The sequence below is a fragment of the Centroberyx gerrardi genome, chromosome 4 (assembly GCF_048128805.1).
Source record: "Centroberyx gerrardi isolate f3 chromosome 4, fCenGer3.hap1.cur.20231027, whole genome shotgun sequence".
NCBI lineage: Eukaryota > Metazoa > Chordata > Actinopteri > Beryciformes > Berycidae > Centroberyx > Centroberyx gerrardi.
The window spans coordinates 18,808,396-18,832,653 of record NC_136000.1 but is presented as its reverse complement, the minus strand read 5'-3'; the positions used below and the strand labels follow the sequence as shown (position 1 = coordinate 18,832,653).

Below are 24,258 nucleotides of genomic sequence, written 5' to 3'. Positions count from 1 at the left end.
TGCCAGTGTTTTTATTGATTGTACAGATTGGAATTACAAAACATAATTTACATTACAGTCATAACTGCCTTTGAGGAGACATTCACTTCTCTCCCTACACTCTGTGTAAAGTGACATGCAGACCATATTGACATGCAAGAGATCGTATAACTTCCATTAACATCAAAGACATGATGCAAATATAAACGTTTCTGTCTCATAAGCAAGGCCGTACATTTACCAGAAATCAGAGCAGATAGTGACGCCTACTGTCGCTTCAAAAATGAAAAATAAATAAGGCCATAACTTTCCAAACTCAGAAAATGTAACCGGTGTTTGGGATGTGAAAACAGGCATTGTGGGCACAAGATAATCTACCAATATGAATCTAACTAAACAGGTAAGTACAATAATGTGTTAAGTGAAGTTGCCACATGATTTTTCCTGAATATTTTACTAATACAATTACTCTGAACTTGAACATTTGAGATAAAATGTGGCTGAGACAGTCATTATTCAAAGCCAAGATGGAGATGGACAAAATAAATCAATAAAAAGTCAAAATAAATACTAGGTAGAGAACATTTTCTGGTGAACGTGTGTGACTCAATACAACCAACTGGCAGCATCACCACTGTAATGGATTTGTAGCCCAAAGGAATAAAAAAAATTGAAAGATTTATTTTAATTAAAAACACCTAGGCGTACCAAAATCTGGATTCACAATAGTGACTAAGCCTGAGTAATAGCTGACATTTGGATGGTGTGTGAATGTTTTTGGAGCTCTATTGACTGAGTCTGGTCACAGTATTCAATATCCTGAGTATGTATGACATACCTTGTTACTTAGCTTAAAATATGAAGAAGGCCCCATCAACTCATTTTCATTTTTCAAAGTACTAAAGAAAAAAATTAAACAGATCCACAATAAAAAAAAGCAACATAACCTATAGAACAGTATAAAATAAAGGTTAAAGTGGAGTTTGAGTGTCAAGTATCTAGGAATAGAAATGATAATGAAACTGGGCAGAAAAGAAAAAATATAGTCAGCTACAAGTTAGGCTACAATTAAAGGTTTTGTAATACAATGTAAAAGCAGCAAAGTGGTTAAAATAAATAAGTAAAAAAAAAAAAAGGTCTCTGTGGGTTAAAGGTGATGACAAATCATTAGCTGTAAGCAGTATCCCATATCAAATAAAAATTATTTATGGATTTGCCAATAAAAAAAGGCTCAGGAGGACCAGGTGTATCACATGAAAAAAGGCTACATGTAGACAGTTCGCACAGTACTGAACAAATTAAAATTTTAAAAGACTGGATTACGGAAATATAAAAACAATTTCTGTGACATTTGGGAGATGCAGAAGGCACTAGATGAAGAAATGACTGGAATCACAATTTCATACCTTTCTCTCAAGAGTTCAATAAGCTCCATGTTTCAATAAGACAATGAGAAAACAGGGAGAAAAAAATAGAAGAGGCACTAGAAAATTCACAGTGATGAAATGTCACAGCGGGCTCAAGGTTTGGAGAGGATCACGTGTTTGCCGTTTCATCTGGTCCTGAGGCCGATTGTGACCATCAAGAGGGGGCATGCAAAAGATTTTTTGAAGCTGAATTTTTAATCAGTATACACTCAGAAAGCCCTTGAGCCTTAAACATGATGCCTTAAATAATTGACTCAATTACAGTTTTAGAGGTATAAGTGATACAAGATTGCGTATCCATGCTTCCTCAGCAGTAAGCCCCTTTCCAGAGAATTCGGCTGATATCCAACTGCTTAACTGGTTGAAGAAATTTAAGTGTGCATCCGCCCTAAGCATACAACAGAGGAATAGTCTAAGACTGAGTGGTAAAAATTAAATGCCACTGTAAAATCAATAAAATATTTACAAGGGGACGGGGTTCTACTAGAATAGGTTCAAAGTAAAAATGGGAACGAATTTGTCACCAATTTCTCCCGTTTTAAAACTACTTAAGTTTACGAAACACAATTTTTGTGTTTGTATTGTCACAGTGGGCATAGCAGCAGCTGACTGTACATGTGTCATAGATGGTACGAGTCTATCTTGCATTGTCACTTAAGCAAAAACGAGTATATCCCTGCCTCTGAACGAGAGCTAAAAAAATTACAGTACCAGAAGCGACATTCGTTTCGCCTTTCAAGAAATTTCAGCTTTGAAAAAGGAACATTCAGCTATTCCCTTTCATGTCCTCCAAGTTTCTGTGACAGTAAAACATGGTGGCAACTGGAAAAGGAGGAAAAAATGGTGGAATGGTGTACAGAGATTTCAAAATGACAAGAGCAAGGCATAAGAAATCTGAAATAAATGAAAAGAAAAAAAATGGAAATCAGCATTTTTGTGATTCTGGTGTCCGCACTGAGGCACGGCTCCTGATGGGATGGGTTCAGACTCAAACCTGACATGCGCCGTCTTCCATGCCTGCGCACACGCACACACTGACAAGCTCAAAACATTGCACTTGGCATTAGAAATAAAAGCGCGCACATTTACGTAAGACTTAAAATTAAAAAGGCATTAGAAGTTTTTGGTTTTTCAGAAAGATCCGGCATCGCTCCACATTAAAACGTTTCTTCAGTCTATTCTCAGACTTTCTTTGTCCTTTTGCACGTTATTGTCAACTCATCAGTGGTTGCTGCTCCATCGGATGCCCTTTTCCTCTGCCTCTATGCAGCTTCTATTTGAGGCGCTGAATTAGTGTGTGTGTGAGGCCCAGGCTGAGCAGCTGAAGAGTGGAGAGCTGGGCCAGGCGAGGGAAAGCCTTCAGCAGCTTCTCCCAGGTCAGTTCCAGCAGGCTGGGAACCACCAGCCACACCTTGTACAGGGAGCCGGTCCTCCGGTTCTCCGACATGTTGACGACGCCACCGTGGACGTACATACAGCCGGCCTGAGGGACAGAGACAGTGGTAGGGAATAAAACTTGGTGTCTACTTCTCAATCACAATCCCTGGACTCAAATTTACTACACTGGATAACACCACTCAGACACTTTGGACATTGAGACACTTTTTAATAGTTTTACATTTATATTGTTTATGTATATTGTCTATATCCTTTCTGCACTATTCTTATTTTTATTACCTTCCCTGTACTTTGTTCTGCTACTGTATTGTACATCGCTGCTGTGACACCCGAATTTCCCCTGGGGGATCAATATAGTGCATCTTATCTTATCTTAATCTTATCAATAAAAAAAAATTAAAGAGAAATAAAACACAGTGGATAGAATACTATGGAGTAGGGATGCACCGATCCGATACTGATATCGGATATCGGTCCGATACTGACTCAAATAGCTGGATCGGGTATCGGTGACAATGGGGCCGATCTATTCAATTCAATTCTATGTTTATGTCTACGTGCGCATACTACGTCATGCGTCAGCAGCGCGCCGGTAGACCCGGCCATTTGCCTTCGGTCCGTCCGGTGGCTCCTCCGGTCCAGCAGCTCCGGAGGATCCCGCCTGCCGCGCGCAGCGTCTCCCGCACTGAATTCTCGCTCTTGGGGCGCGAGCCTCCCGCAGCTAGCATCCAGGCTAACAAGCTAACCTGGCGCCCAACCCTCATAACAGAGCCAGGTTCGGGGTGAGCTGACCGGGGGTCGGGGTGAGCTGACCGGGGGTCGGTGCTGATGCTCGGTAGTTAAAAACACACCTGCATGAATACTTTGTCTCGGTTATATGTTTAAACTCTCCCGGGTCACCGCGCGGCCGAGCAGGCTGCCATTTAACCTGCGAGGTAAAGTAGTTTTCCACCAATTATACAATCGGCGCGTCCAGCCAGACTCCATTCATAAATCCAAAGTTTACGGGGACTCGGCTGTAGGTCAACGTTGTTCCTGCCACAACACGATTTAAAGTGTTTTCCGTGTTCGTCAGGTACTGCTGCTCCATTCGGCCGACACATAGTCAGACTAACATACCTTGATTTTTTTTCTGAGGGCTGTTTCATAAAGCAAGATTACCAGTTAAGCCAGAGTTATTTCAGTAATTTAGGCTTATTCTGCATATTTTGAATGTTTTGTTTTTACCAAGTTACTTGTTTATACTACTTGTGTGAATTGTGATTTAATTTATCAAGTTTGTTTGCACTAGTTTGTGACTTAATTGTGATTTAATGTTTACATTTTGTTCTCATTTGATGCAGTTGTATTGTTTTATACTGGAATTTTAATTCCTGACCAATTTGTTGCTGCATTTAAAAGGTTTACACTTGAATTGTAATTCCTGTTAATTTTGAAGATGTTTTACCAAGTTGCTGGAGCACGATTATTTATTATTTTAATAATAAATAACAATTCAGTACATTTATATCTATGTATTTATTTGTTACATTTTGTTTTACAAAGTTAGGAAAGCAATGTTAAAGTCAAGAATGATCCCAGTCTCTTCCACACAGTGAGGCATAGCCTACAGTTTATTAATTAAACACTGGTATGGGATCGGTACTCGGTATCGGCCGATACCCAAAGCCCAGTTATCGGTATCGGTATCTGGACTGAAAAAGTCGGATCGGTGCATCCCTACTATCGAGTCAAGATAAAACCACATAGAATTGCAAACAAAATGGAAGTATCGTGAACAAAAAAACAATTTGTAAACGAAACCAAAGTATTGTAAATGGAAAATGGAAGTGAAGTATTGTAAACAAAACAAATATAGCTGAAACAATTACTTTGGTGTCTGCAAGTAATTTATCACTTTGGGCCCTTTCACATTTGTTTTTCTTGGCAACAAATTTTTTTGGCATTGCTCCTTTTCTTTTCTTTGCAATTCTATGTGGCTTTATCTCGACTCCACAGAATACAGCCATGCCTTGTAAAGGTGTGCTTGATGTGACTTGATGCAAAACAGAAAGCCGCCTGTACTAACCGGAGTGACTGCAGCACAGTGAAAGTAGGCCGGTTCTGGCATGACAGCAGGCAGCTTGGTCCACTGGAAGCTCTGCAGGCTGATCTTCCACAGGTCAGACAGGATCAGCTCTCCGTTGTAACCCCCACATATAAACACCTCTGGGTGAGGGAACAGAGAGAGACATGGAGAAACTCAGCCGAGCGTTTCACAGGCTCGTCCAGACTGTGCACAGGGAACATGTGTCTTACCGTCTTTGACCTGCACACAGCTGTGACAGCGCCGCGCAGCAGGATATCCTGTCAGAGATAATAAAAGATGATACAGAGCAGTTTCAGTGCGAAGGTTTTCAAATCCTTAGCCAACTGTTCACCTGCCACAGAATTTGACAATAATGAAAATTAAGCACAACTTGGGTCACAAACCTATTTTTTCATGAGGTTTGGTGACTATTTCCTCCCAGTAATTTGTCTCCAGGTTGTATGCGTGAATCTGATGGAGACAAATAAAATGAATGTCCAAAACATTTTTCCACCTAATATCATCTGGATGATCTGTAGAAAGCCCTGCTGTCCCGTACCTTGTCTAGGGGATATGATGTCCAGGACGTCCCACCTCCCAGGATGTATATTCTCTGTCCGTCATGAGCTAGCTCGTGTCTGTACCTGTGGATTAATGCAATACCATTAAAATTCAAACTAAATTGATTCATTTTCTATGGGAGAATTTAAAATTCTTATGAAGGACTCTATTGGAAACTGTCTTTGTTCTGTTTATTTATGAACCTTGTAACATTTTGATGCATTTGCACTTTTGATTATTTATACTATGCATTTACAGTGTTTTTGTGCTGCTTTCTTGACCAGGTCTCTCTTGGAAATTAGATTCCTGACCTCATTGAGAATTACCTGGTAAAATAAAGGTTAAAAGGGCCACAAATACTCCAATTATTATCCAATTATGTGTGCTGACTGACCTCTCCTCAGGTAGATCTGTGGGTGCGTTGCTGGGCTTGAGGTGGGTCCACTCCCTGGTGGTCAGGTCCAGCCTGTGCAGGTCTGTGCTGTAAAGGTAACCTGTTGTCCCTCCAAAGACATAGAGGTAGCCATTTATAATGACCATGGCCTAGAGGTGGAGAAGGTGGAGATGTGTGTGTGTGTGTGTGTGTGGGGGGGGGATATACAGCAAGAGAGTCAGTAAGAGAGAGATGAATACAAGGTGGCAAAGGCAGAGTGAGATGGAGCAACATTTTAAGACTTCAGCTTTGTTTCCAACCAACTGTAAAGAGGCAAACACTCTTCACCTGCCCGTAGATTCTGTTGGGTTTCTTCCCTCTGCAGTTCAGCAGGTTCCATCGTTTGTACTGGACGTTGCAAACATGGACGTCATTTCCATTGTTTTCACCAAATGGGATCCCAGTGCCACCGAACACAAGCAGGTTGTTGCCGTGTAGAACAGCTGAGAGACAGAGAAATCAACACAGTGAAACTGTACTACGCCTAGACCTTTTAACATCTTGCTTAGTTCTCTTAACAAGACTGGCCTCATCTACATACTGGACCATTTAAATCTGCACTAGTCTGCGCCAGTTTTCTTTCTCTGCAGCTCCTAAGAAATGTGATGACTGTGCGGCTGCCCAGAGCTCAACAACTGCCTGACTGACTGACTGACTTCCTCCAAGAAAGCTCAACAGAAGAAGACTACCTCACACTGCAGCCAACTGTCAGCCTTGAACATATATTATCTAATTATTGTGGTGGCCTGTAAAGTGCGCTTTGGCCTTCTGCAAGCAAAGCCTCACTTACTGCTACAAAATATTCAAGATTCAAGTCCAATGATGGTTGGTCAGGCTTCTGCTGTTAGGACCACAGACTCTGCATCAGTGTTTCTGAACACGTAGGACTTGTAAACTGTGCAGGTCTGTGCACAGTTTTAAGCTGCTGATGAAAACACATTTTTATAAGCTTGAGTTTTACAGACCTTTTGTGCCTTTGCTGTATTACTGTGCTAGCGTAAATGGAGTTAATGGGCAATTCCAGCGTTATGGATGTGACATTTGGACATGAATTGACAAACAAAATGTATCAGAGAATGTACTATTTGAAGATAAATGAAACAATTTACGTGTTTTCATTGAGCCTCTCAGGGATAGTGCAGACATTACCTTGAAATTCTGAACTATATTTACATGTTGCAGAGACATGGCAAATTATCTTCGTTATGGATGTAATGCGAAATGGACATGGCTTTTTTGGGAAAGTACACTCTATTTGCAAATTCTGCGAATTCTCAAGTCCAAAGCAGAAAGATTGATATTTACAACATGAAGGAGGCTTGCTTGAATATAAAAACAACAGTTTTGAAAACACTAGCACCTTCATTAACAAATTATTGCGGAAAAACTGGCATTATGGATGTGACATCCTCTTGTTATGGATGTGATACATCTGAAAAGTCATCTACACACTCTAAAATTCCCACAAAGAGCAACTGGAAATGTTTAATTCTCATGAAATAAAAGACTTGACTAACAACCCCCTCCGACTTCCTCACAGCACAACCACACACACACCTTTCACAGGTACCACCCACTCATTGTATCTGTTACTGCTCAACACTATCACTCTCTGAGTGGATTTACATCGCTTCATGGATTCATTACTGACAGCCATGATGAATGTGTCATGTTTTCCCTGCCTGTATGAAGGTATCACACTCGTCACAGAGAGTCTGTAATATCCATAAGGTAAAGGAGATCTTAAAAGCAGCAAAGAGAGACCATTTGTTGATCACATAATGCTTTGATTAAAGTTAGATTTGAGCAACAAAGTGTTGGATACAGTTGCACTTAGTATGAGTGTTTTTGTCAGGCTTAAAAATGTTGAATGCTGAACTGGCCTGAACAGAGACAGCAGTGTCAGTTGTCACTGTGTGTACATACAGCATGTCAATATTTTTGTCTATTTGAATTGTTTTAATTAATGTTCATTCATATGACAATTTGTTGATTACAAAATATTCTATAAAATTCGGAGATAGCTTGCACAAGCATCCTGTGTACAGATAACAGCAGGAGGAGGTTGGGGTGGTGGAGGGAGTTTTGCATCGACAGCAGTGGCATGAATGATCAGCAGTGTGAGCTGTCAGATTATAAAGACCGCCTCATTGACTTGTTTGAATGTGATTGGTGATGAGAGTCATCTGATAATGATCAGTTGGTGTGCTGTTTGGATTAGACAGCTGATAGCCGATCAGCTGATAGCATGCACGACTTCAGTGTTCTGCCTGAACTAACGCAATGCTCCAGTTATTATGATGCATGAATCTACACTTTGGCACAGGCAGTGGGTGAAACTCCGCTAAAATAAAGAGCAGGGTGATGCATCGTCTCTTACCTGACATGGAGGCCAGCTCGGTGGGCATGTATCCCTCTGTGCGGACCTGCTGCCAGGTGGCCGTCGCAAAGTGGAACCGCCAGAGTTCCCTGAACAGCGGGTAGTCTTCGTTCTCCGAGCCGCCTGCCTCGTCGAAGTCTGGGTTGTAGCCTCCAAACACGTACAGGTTGGCACTGTCTGCTACACAGCGGTGTCCGCTCCGGGCGGGGGGGGCACAGTGTCCTGGGGAGGGGAACAGGACGTTAGACACAGAGAGGATTTTTCAGTTCAGATTCCCTTTATAACCAGAAGGCAACTTCCAGCATAACTATTATACAACAAGATGTGAATGATGATGCCTGCAATAAATGTAAGCTATTTTTTACGCCTATAGAATCAGTTTGTATTTTGACCTATTCTGTATATTCTGTGTGGAACAGATATGAGAACTCAGCTAGTTTTACGACTCCTTTGCATAACCTTGAAAACCCATTAATCTCAGTTATATGATATATTTTATTGCAGCAGGATTTCCCTCCTCTAAATTCTCAATGAAAGCAGTTTATCTGAAGCTCGTCTCCTGGTAGATTTGTGAAGGATGTGCCAAAGGGAGAGAGCTACTTCTTGAAATGAAAATTCACCCTTCTATAGCGAGGTTGAGCAGAAAGCTTGCTGTTCAAATTCCAAAACCTCTGTTCTTCCAAGAACAGTCAAAACAATTTGACTAAATCCAACATGTGACTGCACCAAATATGTCCAAAAGTACAACCACCACGGACATGATGGCACTGAGCCAAAATGAGCTTTTCAAATGTAAAACAAACTGTATTAAGATAAGATCTACAAAACATGACTTTTAACTGTGTATTCATGTGTTGCAAGCTTAAAGATAAGTTCTTAGAATAAGAAACAGTTCTTGGTAAGGACAAGTGATTTTTTACACTTAAAAAAAAAATCAATAACCCTTATTGAGAACTGTATCTTCATGTATTGCAGCCAATGACTGCAACATAACTCACTGATCACTTACACTGGATGTGGATGTTTGTGATCGACAAGTGAACTACTCACCTTGAAAACACTTTATTGGTTTAACAATAGTGTAAATCCTAATAGACACAGGGAAAATGTTGGAAACGCTACTGACAATAATCGAATATCATCACAAGGCCTACCTAAAACTACAGATGCGAGACTGAAAACGAAGCTGCTGCAGACAACAACACTGATGATAAACAACCTCCAATACACAGAAAGAGAGAAAGCCTCTTTAGTGTACAGAGAAAGCTGGAGGAAAATCCAAGACATTCACAGGATGACAAAAGATACAACAGATATTGTGTAATTTTAAACACTTTCAAAAAATGGAAGGTCAGGCCACTCCCTCAAAAAAGTGCAAGAGTTGGGAAATATAAGTTTAGCAAGTTGATGAAGAAAGTTGGAGAAGAGAAGAAATGTCTGTGAATCGTGGTCAAAAAAAGTAGTAAGAATAGAACAACATGAAATGTAATGGGAAGTGACAAAATGTGCCAAACCTTCAGTTAAGGATTTGGCAAGTCCTTTGAACTTAATTTAGAACTGCGGAAACAGTGAGGAGGGAGGAAAAGCACTAAGATTCAGTTTAGTGGGATGAGGGGTTCATGTCGTTGCAGCATCGGCCTGTGAGAGCCACCCACCTTCTCTCAGAAACCGGTTGGGGATCCGCAGGTTGGGGCAGGAGGGGGAGAAGATGCGCCGAGCCTGAAGCCACCGGACTCTCTTCTTGGAGCCTGTTAGTCAGTCAGTCAGTCAGTCAGTCAAGTCACCGCATCACAGGCGAAGAGACAGACAGAGACAAACATGAGACAAAATGAGACAGTAGTTAGCTGCTGGCTGTTCACTCATGATGAGACACAACACGATACACGGTCCCAGGGAGCTTCACAAGAGCAGTGCATTAGCAGTTTAGTTTCATATTTTATTTAGACTGCTGAATTAGCTAGTAAGTGGCGACAATGCTTTTTGCATGGCAGAATTATCGGGAGTGAGACATCTCTATTGGCTTCCGTAGCAATTACAAGCTAGGTAGCTTCGGCCTGTGCTGTAGCGGTACTGCTGGAAAGCTAGTACCGCTAATTGTCAGAGCAAAAGCTTCGCCAAACATATCATTGTTAGGGGCCCGCTATACAGACTAAAATCAACTGCTGACTGAGTGGTGAGCTACAGGTTTAACCTTTAGCCACAGCTTGCTATGCTGCTACGCTGCTATGCTGCTTGCACTTGCACAGCAGTTGGTTTTGTTTACAAACCTGAGTCGCGGACGGAGGGCCTCCACGACAGTTTCTCGAACTTATTCAGCTGATTGTAGCCGCAATTTCCACCATGTTCGGCGGACGACATTTTGATACGGAACAAAACAGCGAATTCAAGCTCAGACTTGAAGTAGAGCCCACTTCAACTGAATCAAATGTCGTGGCATGAGACCGCAGCGTCCAGCAGTCAGACCAAAATAAAAACCAGCGTCCACACCTGCTGCTATCTGACGCGTCACAGCCAGCTGGGCTGTTTCGGCCAATCAGAGCAGGCTTGTTAGTTGACGTCGCATTCAAGAGTCACACGCAGTTGTTTATAGTTGTAAAATGCTGCAATAGGCCTAAAAGATCGAATTTTATTTCTTTGAATCTACCTCATTACCGTGATATAGCAACACATGAAAAGTTCAATGTTCCTTATGAGTTAAATGTTTTGAGACAGTTGGTCAAACTTCAAAATTACATCAACAGCAACTGCAATGTTGCTCTAGCCTGGTGTAGCATCATCTTCTCCAAGTGTATGAAAGCCAAAAACATATTTTGCCAAGATTTTTTCTCTTGGCTGCTATTAAGCATGAAAAAGTATGGCTTACTGCCGCAAAACGGTTGATGATTAGAGGAGATCAAACTACTTTAGTCAAGGATTTAAAAGGTGTCAAGGATACACTAACACACACACACACACACACACACACACACACACACACACACACACACACCCCCGTTGACCTCTCCTTGTGCAAACCCATACTCCGTTAAAGGTTCACAATTCTTAGAAACCTAACCTAATCACCACTTATCACGACCCCTCAGGACATTCAAAGCTGTTTTCATTGTGTGCCTGAAACGCTGGCACCAGGCTTCTGTTAGGTTGTTAGCAAGGTGATGAATTAAAAAACATCTCTCGGCAATACCAATTTCTCAACTTGGAAAGTTTGTAAATGTCCTAAGAGAAGGCTTGGTTAGTGATCACTGAAAAAGACTTCCCAAAATCTTGAACCTTCCTTGAACCCATCCTAAAGTGAATATAAAGTCATCACAGCTGTCTGGCAGTGTTAATCTGTTGTTACATGAACATTTTAAATGCCTTTATTTTGCTGCTAAACATTATTATTATTATTATTTCCCACTGATGACAGGTGTGCACCAAAATGTGTTTCAAAATGTATGGTTGGTGTATTTACTTATAACTTGCCAAAAGAAAGATAAACCTGCTTTTATAACAGCATTGCTTGCAAAATAAATACAGATAATCAATAAAACCTGGCTGAATGATAACTGTTTACATGCTTGGCAAAAACACGTTGTTAGAATGAATCCTTTCGATCAACAGTACCAAGAGTCAACCTTTACCCCAGATCTGTGGGGGGCTGCCTTACTGACATGAGGTAATCTGGATTTGAAGTTCATTTGGATAGGCTGAATGTAACAGAGCAAACAGATCAATCATTTGAAAAGCTGTCTTGGCTTTTGTGCATATAGGCCGTGCAAAAATAAGGGTATTTTCTGTGTTTTAGTTAATAGTTATCTCACTGACTGTCATGGAGGAGCAAACACACGGCAGATAATAACTGAGTTGATTGGATTAACCTCACTCCTTCACTGCAGCAGTCAGTCAGCTTGAGGTCGTTGGTCTTTTAGAGGGTCTGTCCTGTTCTTTCGCTCTCATGCTACGTTTCATCAGCCTTGCAACTTTACCAGGTGGCTGCAATAGATAACATATGCAGTGGAGAGGCCTATACTGAGAGGGTGACGGTGGGGACATGATTGTTAGCTATCAACTGTACAATTATATGGTTGAGAAAGAGACGGAGAGAGAACGTGCATCTGTATGTCTGTCTGTTTCTACTTATGTTTCCATGTATGTAAAATACGTATATGACCCACTGGTTTGTCTGAACTGATTATTTTCCCTGTCTTGCCTTCATATAGCTGTAGACGAAGACAGAAGCACAACTGCAGTTGGTCTGCAAATGTAAAATAATGTGCCTGTCCAAATAATTTCACAATAGATTGATGGCAATGAGGAGACTGAAGACAGAGGCTAAGAATAAATTGCTGAACAATGGGCTGCGACTGTGTTAATGAGATTAAACAGGATGATGAGTTGTCAAGGTTTGGTTCAATCCAGTGATGTGCTGATAGCCTTATGGAGGACACCTTCTCATCCAAATGAGTTCTGAAGTGATTATCCTGATAGGCAGATACACTATACTCATGCTTTTCAAAGACTGGGGTGGCACCAAAAAACGGCTCATGCAGAGAAAGATTAAAATAAATCCCCAAATGATTCTGAAAGAATTAATATTTAAAGATATTCACTATATTATGTTGCCAAAGCCTGTCCAAGTCTGCCATGTAATATGTTTAACAAAGTACTGCCATATTGAATCATATTAAGCTAGAAACAGGGAAAGTTTTCTTTGATTAGGCCAATAAACCTCATAAAATGAAAATGAGAGTTTGCAGATAAAGTTTAAAAGCCTCTGCTCTACTGCTGAGCAACAGGCCTGCTCCACATATCTGCACGTAGATACACTATAGCAGAGGCTCCCAAACAGCTTTTATGTTGAGGATCCCCAAATAGAAATTTGAATGATCCACTTGGGGAAATTGAGACATTGCAGCAGCAGATAGTAATAGGATACAGCAAAGAAAAATAGATTATAAATAAGAATATATCTAAAGAGGGTTGTATAAGCATACACAAGTGACAATTTCAACATGTTATGTAGAAATGTATGAATGAGTGTATGAAAATGTATGGATTACAGCATTAAGAGAGTGTGCAAAATAGCTGCAGTAGTAGAATTAGAAGTTATTGAGGAAAAAATGAATGAAAAACATGTACAATATGAGAATATACCAGGAAATTTGAAATATATCATTACATAATCAGAACATATTTAAAGATGGAGTTGCATATGTACAGAAAAGTGTCCAGAGTTATGTAGTGATTCATATGCAGAGAATGTACAGGCACGTACAAATCAGAAACAGTGCAAGCAAATGTCGTATAGATTAGTTTGGAGTGCAGGAATGTGAACAGTTGTTCCAGCACCCTGCTAGTGGGCTGAGGGTGGGGCTGTTTGGGCAGGAAGTTTTGTAGCCTACAGTCTGACAGCTGTTGGCACAAAAGAGCGCCTACTGTAAAACACTCTATGTTGCACCTCGGGGTGATGAGGCAGAGGCTGAAGGTGCTGTATCAGCTCACCATAGAAGATGTGGGAGGTGTTGTCTAGGATTCAGTTCAGCTGATCTTCCCTTCTGCTATACTGCCTCCAAGAGTGTCCAGGTCAGCCCAACGACAGTGCTCGTAGATGTAAAATTATATTGAAATTAAACTATTCCTCATTTTGATGGGGGCCTCGATAGAATCAGAATCTGAAGACACTTTATCTGCCAACACAATAAAACTACCAGAGATTTCCTTGGTGTAAGTGTTGCAGTTACACAGCTCACATTACATCACATGCTCACACAACTAACGCACTAAAGGACAGTGCAGAACATACCATGTTACAATACACTACAAACAATATGATCAACACCTATACATTCAATTACAAACCAGTTAGCAGCATGGTGATATGAAGCAACTGTGGATAATTAAATCTGTAGCGCAGGAGTCCAGTATAGCTATGGACACCATGCTGCTAACTCTGACTTGTACTTGAATGTATACATACAGTATACATACATAGAACATATAAAGAACATATACATAATACATTTACATGGGAACTACTGCACTTTATTAGCCTATATAATTGGTTGTCACCACAACACCACTATCTGGAAGCTTAATAGGTCTGTTATTGTAGGTCTCACATCAACTTTAGGTTGAAATGTATGTGAACTATATAGGCTAAACATAATGTCTATTGATTATTCCATTTGTCTCTTACAGCAATTACTCGTATTCGGCTGTAAAGGACCACAACTTTGGCCTATACACTTGCTTTTACCTTTCATAAGATGAATTAAGCATAGATATAAACGTTCTAGATGTAACACACACGTTCTAGAATTTCACTAGTCACTCCTAACAACCTCACGAAATGAAAAATGCTACATTTGAATTATCTGTGTAAGCGTCGGATTCGTGCTCAGCAGAAACAATGCAGCATTGGTTTTCATAAACAGTCAATCTGGTGTATTTATTTATCCAAGTGTACTTCTATACCTCAGCCCCTCCTCTCAGTACTCTCGTCGCTGGAGGTTGATGTCACTGGCAGAAAGAGAGGCTCTTCAGGACAGGACACCAGAGAGACAGGGGCAGGCAGAGAAAGAGTGGTGATGTTACAGCTAAGATTTTGTTTATGGACAAACTGGAAAGGCTACTGATATCTTACAAGAGGGTCGTATTTTCAAGCTGAAAGGTTAAGGTGATCACCACAGCATTTTTAGATCACTTCTGAAAGGAATACAAAAATGTCGTCTCCAAGTCCGGGCAAGAGGCGAATGGATACCGACGTGGTGAAACTGTATCCTTTTCAGAACATAAACAACACAGCTTTAATGAGACGACCGTCTTGTTTTCTCCTCGTTTTATAACTACTGTCATCTCGCTGATGTTGATTACAACGTTTGTTATTGTTAACTACAGTACACTGGATGTACATTATATCGGTTGCTAGCTGTGTGAGACTGATAGATTTTGTCAAAAGTGTGAAAACATTTTGATGGTGATGATGATGGGCACTAGCACCGTCTGTATAGATTCTGCGGTTGACTTACGTTAGCTAGCTAACTATTTAGCTGGTTGGCTAGCTAGCTACCCATTTATTTTGGCGAACTCTATTACTAGCCTGCTAACCAGCGTTAGCTAGCTAGTACAATAGCAAACAGACACTTGCTCGCATCAGTTGATAATTACGGAATCTGTCGCAATATAACATTGGCTATTAACTCTGTTGGCTTCAAACATTGTTAGCGTTAGCCAGCTAACGTTAAGTTAGCTCGTTACCTAACGTATGTTATCCGGTGTTGTAACGTTACACACAATGCAAAGGATTAGCTAGTGTCTTGTTTATTTTGATAACGTTGGTTTGGAAAGGTGAGGTTTTACCAAAAATGGTATTGATTCTGAGACACCATTTCCACCTGAGTAAATAAGGTCTATGTACTATCAAGAGTAGAGAATAAAGTCTTAGATGGTTTTAGAGACACTCTTTGTCAAATGAAGTGCAAAGTCGATAGGTACGTTAATTAGAGAACAGATATGCTAAGCTTTGACCTGTTTATCGTCTTTTGAGTCGTTGGAAAATTACAAAATAGCTTGCAAATTGAAGATGGAAAAAATAAACTGTCAGTTATTGTGTTATTCCACAAGGTATAGTTATAAAAAAAAGATGTAACGTTAGCTAATATTATTCGAGTTTAACAATTGTGAGAAGAAAAAACGAATGAAAATTACATTTTGCTTTTCCAATCCTTTATCTAACGTTACTGTATTTGAATGGTAACGTTACGTGATGTTATGTTTGAATTCTTGATACAATTTACCGGTGTACTCGACTTATAATAAGTAGTCTTCAAATGTTATGCTTCCATGTTACTGCAAAATATTTTTATCTGCTGAAGTTTGCATGAAAGGTTCTGACAGCGTGAGCTGAATTGTTTTGTTTTTGTCCTGCAGCTAGAGCTTGCTCTCTGATTGGTCAGCCTGTTACCATCCGGAAAATGGTAGAGGGCGGGACTTAAGAGACAGCTGATCGAGGAGCAACAAACGTGCTGTACGATGCACATGCAGCGGATGGGGGTTGGGGACATCCAGGCAGTCCCAGGCCCATTAGGGTTATATACTGAAGCCTTATAAAGTGTGGGTGTCCGTGTTGCGTATTCACCTCAACACAGCTAGAGTCTTTATCTTCCCAAGAGTGGTGTAATACAAGAGATAGTATATAGTTATACATGACTTATAGATTGTGTCTGTTTATCTGAGTGCTTTTCTAGTGTGTGAGAGACGCATTTTGAGCAAGTTTTACACGTTGCCAAATTTCCCAAAATGATTCAGGTAAATACTAAGGCTTAGTATATTTTTCTATCTCTCTCATTTCAAGTGATAATAGTGAACAAAAGGCAGACTAATATGCAGTTTAGTTTAAAGCCAAATCCAGACTTAATTAGTAAAGTCTCAAAGATTCTTGGAGAGTTTGTCTTATACTTAGTGTGTTTACTTAAATAACACCTCACAGCTCAAATTATTGCTTTACTTCGTTGCAAACCAGACTCAGATCACATAAAACTCAAATTTAAACTCGCTGTATCCAAAGCTCAATCAGTTTGAAAATAAAAAATGCCTTTAATCCAGTGCATCAAAGCATTAACAAAGCCAGCAGTGCAGCAACTGTGTTTAAACAGCGGGTGCCATAGTACAGTAGCGGACTATGGCTTTAAATCAAAAAGGCTAGATTTGAACCACTGTCAAAGAGCGCAGCATGAGAGACTGGGGCCTTGTAGGTGACTGTAGGAGCAGAAGAGAAGCTCCAATACTCCACAGGCAACTGAGGCTGTCTGGCCTGCTGCCACAGCTGAGATTTCTGGGAACAGATTCTCTTTCTGTCTCTACCAAACACACACACACACACACACACACACACACACACACACACACACACACACACACAGATTAATGTATGCCCAACACCTGCACATGGGGCTAGACAAAAAGTGTAGCCTTATGGTCTAGGCCAGGAGATTTCAAATTTTCTGACACTTAAAAAGTGGAATTTTACTTGCACAGATGGTACAGTTAGTCACTGAGCTCAGTGTCTTGGCAATGTGATGTAAGGTAGGCGAGTAGGTAAAAAATGAACCTGCAAATTTGTCCTGGCAAAGCACAGCTTAATCTAAACTGTAATGTTGAGAAATTGCAGTGCCATGTGAGGTTTTAACAAAATAAATGTTTTCCTTTGTGTGGTTACATTACTCTGAGTGAGTGTGTGCCATCGGGCTTTTGGTAACCCTTGGGGAAAGGCATGAGAGAGATGCACATTTTCACTGTGTAACTCTACGTCTATAACAGGTTTTATTTATAGGGCCCATTGCTGTAGATCACATTTAGAGCTGCCCTCTCTTCTTGGTCAGTGGTTTGCAAACCTTTTTTCTATTCAGTGACTGTAAGCTTTTTAAGCTCACTTCTTATCCAGTAGATGTCTACAGTTATTTTGCCTGCTAATAGTTATGTTATTTAGCTCAATTTTTTGTGTTCTTGCAGTTTGGCTAAATTGACATCCTTATGTCACCTTGGTTAGTTTACTGGAAGAGAGATGACAGAGAGATGTATGACAGGGTGATGAAACGGAGAGTAACAGTTGCTTGTGTGGTTTTGTGTTTTTTTTTTTCCTACCCCTAAGCCTTACCCCCTCCTCTGTCATTGTGTAAGAATTGCACAGTCATTGATGCGTAAGCTGGACTCTCTGTGTTGTTGTCAGACACTCAACACAGTCTTGTGTCTCTTGCTGTCACCACACTCTGTGATTTTGACACATCCTCCCCACATGAGCCACCTTCCACCTCATCAAGCTGCGTGTTCACTGCAAGACAGAGGAAAGTTCAGTCTCTTGCATCTGACTTCAACCTCCAGCTTTGTGAAGCCAGTTCGCTTTTGCTGAATACACTGAGCCTCATTATGTTTGTTGTACAGCAACTAGTGGCATAACTCGTGACAAATGTATGTTAAAGGTGATAGAGCCCGTAGCTTTCGTTTTTGAGTGTGTTTATTGGGAGTCGTGATACATTTGTTATTAACTCATCACACAAAGCACTTTCATGATGTTATCTGCCCTGAGTAGGAAGATTGATTTTTTTCTCAAACTGAAAAGTACAGTGGGAGTATAGGCCATTAATATCCTCTGAAATGGGAAAAGTTGTGTCTTTGATTGTTAGCTATCAGTCTTATCTTATCTTATATAATTTTATATCTGAAGTTGATGTGAAGTTGGCTGGTGGTAAGTTGAGCTGTTGTCTGTTGGCAGAGCTTGTCTGCTGGTGGTCACTGCATTATTGATCTCACTGCCATGGCTCATGTTATTGATCCCATGATCGACCTCTGCTCAGGTTCAGAGAGAGAGATGGAGAGTTTGGCTAACTTAAGATTTGGACATTGCAGTCCATTTTTTGGATCCCAGTCTATTTTTGATTTGTTCTTCTGTTTGTTGAAAATAATGTGTTTGTTGTTAATTTAACTCTCTGCCACTCGTATCACGGCTTGTTTTTGGCTGTGCCTTTTCCTTGACCAGAGGTCAGCATCGAGAGCAAGCATGAGGTCACCATCCTTAGTGGACTCAATGAGTTTGTTGTCAAGTTCCACGGACCACCTGGAAGTAAGAGCCTCATGAAGTTTATTCATTTTCACATTGATTTCCCCAAATTTGGCACCAGTGTTCTTTGTGTCTTAAAATAGTTGAAGAAACATTCAGTCTACCATCCTGGGTAATGTTGGTTTGTTTGGTGCTATTTTAGTTTGGGAGTGTTCTTTTGTTTTGTTTTTTGGAAAGGATCTTGATCCAAGGTTTTTCTTTCAGCGCCTTATGAGGGAGGTGTGTGGAAGGTTCGAGTCGACCTACCAGATAAATACCCCTTCAAATCACCATCAATAGGTATGAAATATTTGTTGGAGTGCTGTGTTGTATCTGCATAATTAATGAAACATGAAGCCTTGAAATTCTCTTTGTCCACCATTATTATTACTTATATCTCCCCCCCACCAAACCTGATTATTGAACAGCAGATACTGTAGTTATTAAAATCTGCTTCTTTTTTTTTACAGGATTCATGAATAAAATATTTCATCCCAACATTGATGAAGCGTAAGTAGGCCTATTTTGGTTATCAGCCATGTTTGCATGAATAATGAACTTTCTTTATTATTTAACCAGGCAAGTTGACTAAGAGCACATTCAGCTGTATGCAGCCCTCAACAACCTGAGGGCTGCATACAAACATTTTCATAATTGCAAATGGTGTTGCCTGAAGCGCATCGCCGTCTGTTTGGCGTTAGGAAATGATTCATGTTATGAAGGAAAAGCCAGTGTTTTTCCTTCCTCACTTCAACCAAAGCTTTGTTCCCTCCTCTGCCTCGACAAACGACAAACCAGGTCCTCACCCTGCCATAACAGTGTTTTGTCTTTTCTCAGGTCAGGAACTGTGTGTTTAGATGTCATCAACCAGACGTGGACAGCACTCTACGGTAAGTAACGGCTACAGCACTCACTCATGGCCTTTCATACTTTCACCGGTCACTTGAACTGACTGACAGTAATGAAAAAACACAAAGCGAGTACTGTAGCACATACCTCTACAGTGCACCTTCAGGGAGAGCGTCTAGGTCTAATCCTCTTACACTTTAGTGATAACTGCCACGGGTATCGAGGTCGTGCCCTGAGCACTGATACATAAGAAGCCCAGAGGCTGTAAGGTCACTTAACAGAATGTAGCGCCCGCACTCAGCTGGAGGGGATTTTTCTCACTTTGTCTGTTTCAGTTGTTCAAGTGAACTAAGAGATTACTTGACATTTTTGGACCCATGCGAATATTCCAAATGAACTTAAAACTTTTCTGAAACAAACCAAAACTTCCAGGAGTTTGGTTTGCATTTGAGTCTGGATGTTGGCTCTTTTTATTTTTGCATTCTGAGCACCTAGTGCTGCCATTCCTACTAGGGTTTGCTATGGACAGTTGATCTTTGATGAAATGAACGTGCAAGCTGCCAGACATATTGGCAGTTATCTCACCATGATATCATGGCATAAAATGCATGTGGTGTACCTGATAGACTTGTTTGAAATTGCCAGTTTGTTTTATGTGTTATACATTTTAAAGGATCTGTGTTTTAAAGAAAGATATTGGTGTGAATGAAGAGTGGTGTGAAATTGCATCAAAGCTGAAGAAAGCCAGAGAAAGTGCTTGAAAGACAGATGAGATGAGAATTCCTAGATAACTAAGTGTGTTTACTCTTCGTCTTCCTTTCACAGCTTGGTTTGTTTTTAAGACGACTGTAGGTGAAAACACCCTGATAAGTATCTGCATATGGTGGGGGTGGTGTGACACCAGTGTGACGAGTGCTTCAGTCATACAGATAATAATCTTTAGCTCTTATGACTAACAGCCTTGCTGAGTGGATGTAAGTTATAAGTACTGTCTGTTAAGGTATGTTACCACACATCGGTGATGTGAGCTTTGTGACATTTCAGGCATTTTAGATCTAATTCAGATTTTGTGGAAAAACATGGCAAGGTCAGATTTCAGTGACCTGGTATATTGTGGCTGGTTTGGAAACCGCATTGTGGATATTAGAAGTTTAGGCTTTTACAGAAGGCTCGCCAGTTCTGATATTGAACATAGTGAGTTTGAACGTGTACGTTTCATTATTGCTCATCCCTGGAAAAATCTTGTACTTGTGTCTGAAGTTGTTTGAGGCTGATAGACCAGAGAGGGCATCCTCAGCTGCAGTTGATGGCATTTTTAGACACACAAAAATAGCCCAAAATGGTCCTAAGATCTTCAGAATGTCCCAAAGACTTTGAGCATGCCTTGGAAAACATTCTTTTAATCACAAGCTGCCCAGAGATACATCAAAGGTAGTGGCTTTTAACCAAAATCTGAAAAAATCTGGTAATTTGTGTCCATGATATTCAAGGCCTACCTGTATCGAGGTTATAGGCTAGATAAGGACATCTCATGGTGTGATCCTTTTGATTCTGTCATTGAAGTTTGCTTCCATTAATAGTCTGAGTGTCTACAGACAACCTGGCTACCATTATAGTTTAGATCTGTACCAAAATAAATACGTGGTCTATGTCTCCTAAGTTTTATTCTACATAGTTTATCAGATGTCAGCGTTAATTTAATGTCAAAATTTCTTGGTGTCATGATGCTAGCTTGTCTGTCAAATGTGCATAAGCAGCATGGTTCTCTCGTCTACTGGCACCAGATAGACTGCTGGCTGTGGATAGACACCCATTTGTTTCTGGGATATATTTTCAATATTTGCTCTTTTTAAAAACAAATGATCACTGGCAGTTGTTTGTTTGATACAGTGATACAGTGATTGGAGACCAGCATTTAGTTTCTGAAATGTGACACACTTTCTAGCGCTTATTTGAAATTGTCTTCTGTTTGAGACCAATCTAGCTGCTACTGCTCTTTCTTAAGTCCCACTTTTAAGTGCTAAGGTCTTTACACCTGAACAGAAATTACAACCATAAAATTACAAGAGAGACCTCTAGTGGTTGATGTTGTACTGCACATGGTACAACGAGACTGTGGAATAATGAATAACAAGTGATGTTTCATATGATGAGCTAGCTTACTCACTGTACTAACTAAGTTTCTCTCTCCACCCCCACCAGACCTCACCAACATCTTCGAGTCGTTCCTCCCCCAGCTGCTGGCGTACCCCAATCCCATCGACCCTCTGAACGGAGATGCGGCTGCCATGTACCTGCATCGGCCGGAGGACTACAAACACAAGATCAAAGGTGCCATTCCTGTTTCTTACCCTGACAAGCTGATTGGCAAATGGAAGAACAAGACAGGAAAAAAAGCATTTATATGTTTAATGTAGAGTAGCCCTGGTTTTCCTAATGTTTCTGTATTGTATGAATATAAAACAAGTTCAGTGCATTTGTGGTTTTGCAAGCAGCTAGCTAATTAAGCTAAAAATGATCTGACCTGAATTTGTCTCTTGATGTTGGAAAGCGGTGGAGTTGTGAAGCCATGTTGCTGTTGCTGTGGAGGTCACTTTGACTAAATCGTCCGTCTTTTCTCCCTCCCTCTCTCTCCGCCACAGAGTACATCCAGAAGTACGCCACAGAGGAGGCTCTAAAGGAACAGGAGGATGGAGCGGGCGACTCCTCCTCTGAGAGCTCCATGTCAGACTTTTCGGAGGACGAGGCTCAGGACATGGAGTTGTAGTGAAGGGCAGCTCCTGTCCCCTCCACCCCACAACAGACTGCGGCATTTCCTAAAGAGCAGAAACTCAGTACTATATTCATATTTAAACAAGACACTTTTTTTACAACACGAGGATTTTTATTGCTACACAAGGATCTGCGGTGTGATACTGCAGAATATTACTCTTATTTAGGAATTGATTATTACTTGACCTGACCCCCCCCCCCCCCCCCCTCTTCCCGAGAGCCTGCCGAGATCAGAAAGGAGTGCATCATTCATTTCCATGATCTTCTGCCAGGGCTTTCCCTCTGCTTGACCTTTACAACCCAGCCGGTCCAGACTGAGACGGGGCAGGAGGTGTCCCATGGAGAAAAGGCTGGGCAGACTGTTGTTACCGCATCGAGACAGAGCCAGACTGTTTACACTCAATACCCCAGTTAGTCCCACAGCCACACCTCACCACCTCGTCTATTGTAACATGTTTATCTGTTTTTTTGGTCTGTATTCAGTGTTTGATTGCTTCCTCAGGCACGCTTGCAGGATGACAATCCACCATTTCTGGGTGGTCGCAACTTCAAAAGAGTGTGGATTTCCATTTCTAATTCTCAGCTTTCATTTTTGACGCTGTCGCCTTTTCCTTGTGAAGGCTTGGGAAGTTTGCCGTTACAATCATCACTTCCGAGGACCCCCAGGCCACAGCGCAGTCATCTATATATCATGTATAGACTGGTATGGCTGCAGATGACCTGTGTGACAGGACTGCCCTCTGTGAGGCCCGAGGGCCAGTATGCAAACCTGCTGACCCGCCACACCTCAGTTAAAAACCGCTACGGAAACACTTTCACCCCTTGGAGATGAACCAGCGCATCAACCATGACGAATCACACCACATAATGCCACGGCATGTGTGTCTGTGTTTGAACTTGTGTGTTTCTAGGTGTGTGTGTGTGTGTGTGTGTGTGTGTGTGTGTGTGCGCGCGCGCGCGCAATACAGGGGAGAGTCGTGGCCTATTGACACCCGTGTTGTACTGACCCCTGATGCCCAGCAGATGTCAGAAGAGGAGGCTCACAAAAGCGATCCATCTCCTCCTCAGCACCCATTTCCTCCCTCTCCTCCTCCTCCTCTCCGTTTTAGGAAAGTATTTGTCATTCTCTGAGTATCTTTATATATTGTGGCATGACACAGAAGTGAAGTTGTGTAGGGCTTTGTGGAGCTAACGCTGTAGAAACGGGGAGGAAGCCTATGTGCAGGGGCCGCTGGGAGCCCAGGCTGGGCTGCGATGGGCGGGGTTTGGTGTTTGTGGTGGGCGGGGCGTAGGAGGGCGGCGGGCGGGACGTAGGAGGGTGATGGGCGGGGCTAGCTGGGAGGTGGGCGGGGCATAAGAGGGCGGGGGGCGTTGGAGGGCGGCGGGGGGGCAATAATCCAGGTCCTTGTTGAATTGTTGAACTTCTTAACTTTGCCTATTGCTTGTGTTAAACTATAATAGGTGTTTGACTTGCGTAGGGATAGTTAGTTTTTTGCGGGTGGTGAATCCTATCATAATGTATGGTTTAATACTTATATAACACGCTAGTTTAAAAACGAATTGTCCTGTAAAGATGAGGAGAGTTCTACATCTTTGTCTGTGGGATGGCTCTTTACTTTGTTGAATCAAATCCTCCAAAGACACGTCGCACCCCTGCTCTTTCTTATGCAAATGTGTCCATCTTTATCATCAGCGTGCAGGCGAGCTCCTCGACTCTGAGCGCCCGCCTCTTGACTGCTTTCGACAAATATTTGTTGTCATACAAAAAGTGCTCTTGGTTTCAGCCACTCAACATCATAGCGATTCTTTGTTACT

General features: G+C 41.3%; 2 protein-coding genes across 2 annotated transcripts; one reads left to right on the top strand and one right to left on the bottom strand.

Annotated features, from left to right (window-relative positions):
• LOC139926163 (kelch domain-containing protein 10-like) lies at positions 1-10,687 on the bottom strand. The gene is made up of 10 exons (XM_071917810.2): positions 10,514-10,687; positions 9,902-9,994; positions 8,247-8,468; positions 6,155-6,309; positions 5,828-5,976; positions 5,432-5,516; positions 5,277-5,343; positions 5,103-5,150; positions 4,873-5,012; positions 1-2,889 (listed from the first exon to the last, which is right to left on the bottom strand). Exons 1-10 carry the CDS (start codon positions 10,602-10,604, stop codon positions 2,680-2,682), a joined length of 1,260 nt encoding a protein of 419 aa, XP_071773911.1. The 5' UTR covers positions 10,605-10,687; the 3' UTR covers positions 1-2,679.
• Positions 10,688-14,779: 4,092 nt separating this feature from the next.
• On the top strand, positions 14,780-23,698 carry LOC139926533 (ubiquitin-conjugating enzyme E2 H-like). Its single transcript, XM_071918315.2, has 7 exons — positions 14,780-15,003; positions 18,770-18,846; positions 19,048-19,122; positions 19,293-19,332; positions 19,660-19,712; positions 21,874-22,002; positions 22,314-23,698. Exons 1-7 carry the CDS (start codon positions 14,951-14,953, stop codon positions 22,436-22,438), a joined length of 552 nt encoding a protein of 183 aa, XP_071774416.1. The 5' UTR covers positions 14,780-14,950; the 3' UTR covers positions 22,439-23,698.
• The last annotated feature ends 560 nt before the right edge of the window (positions 23,699-24,258 follow it).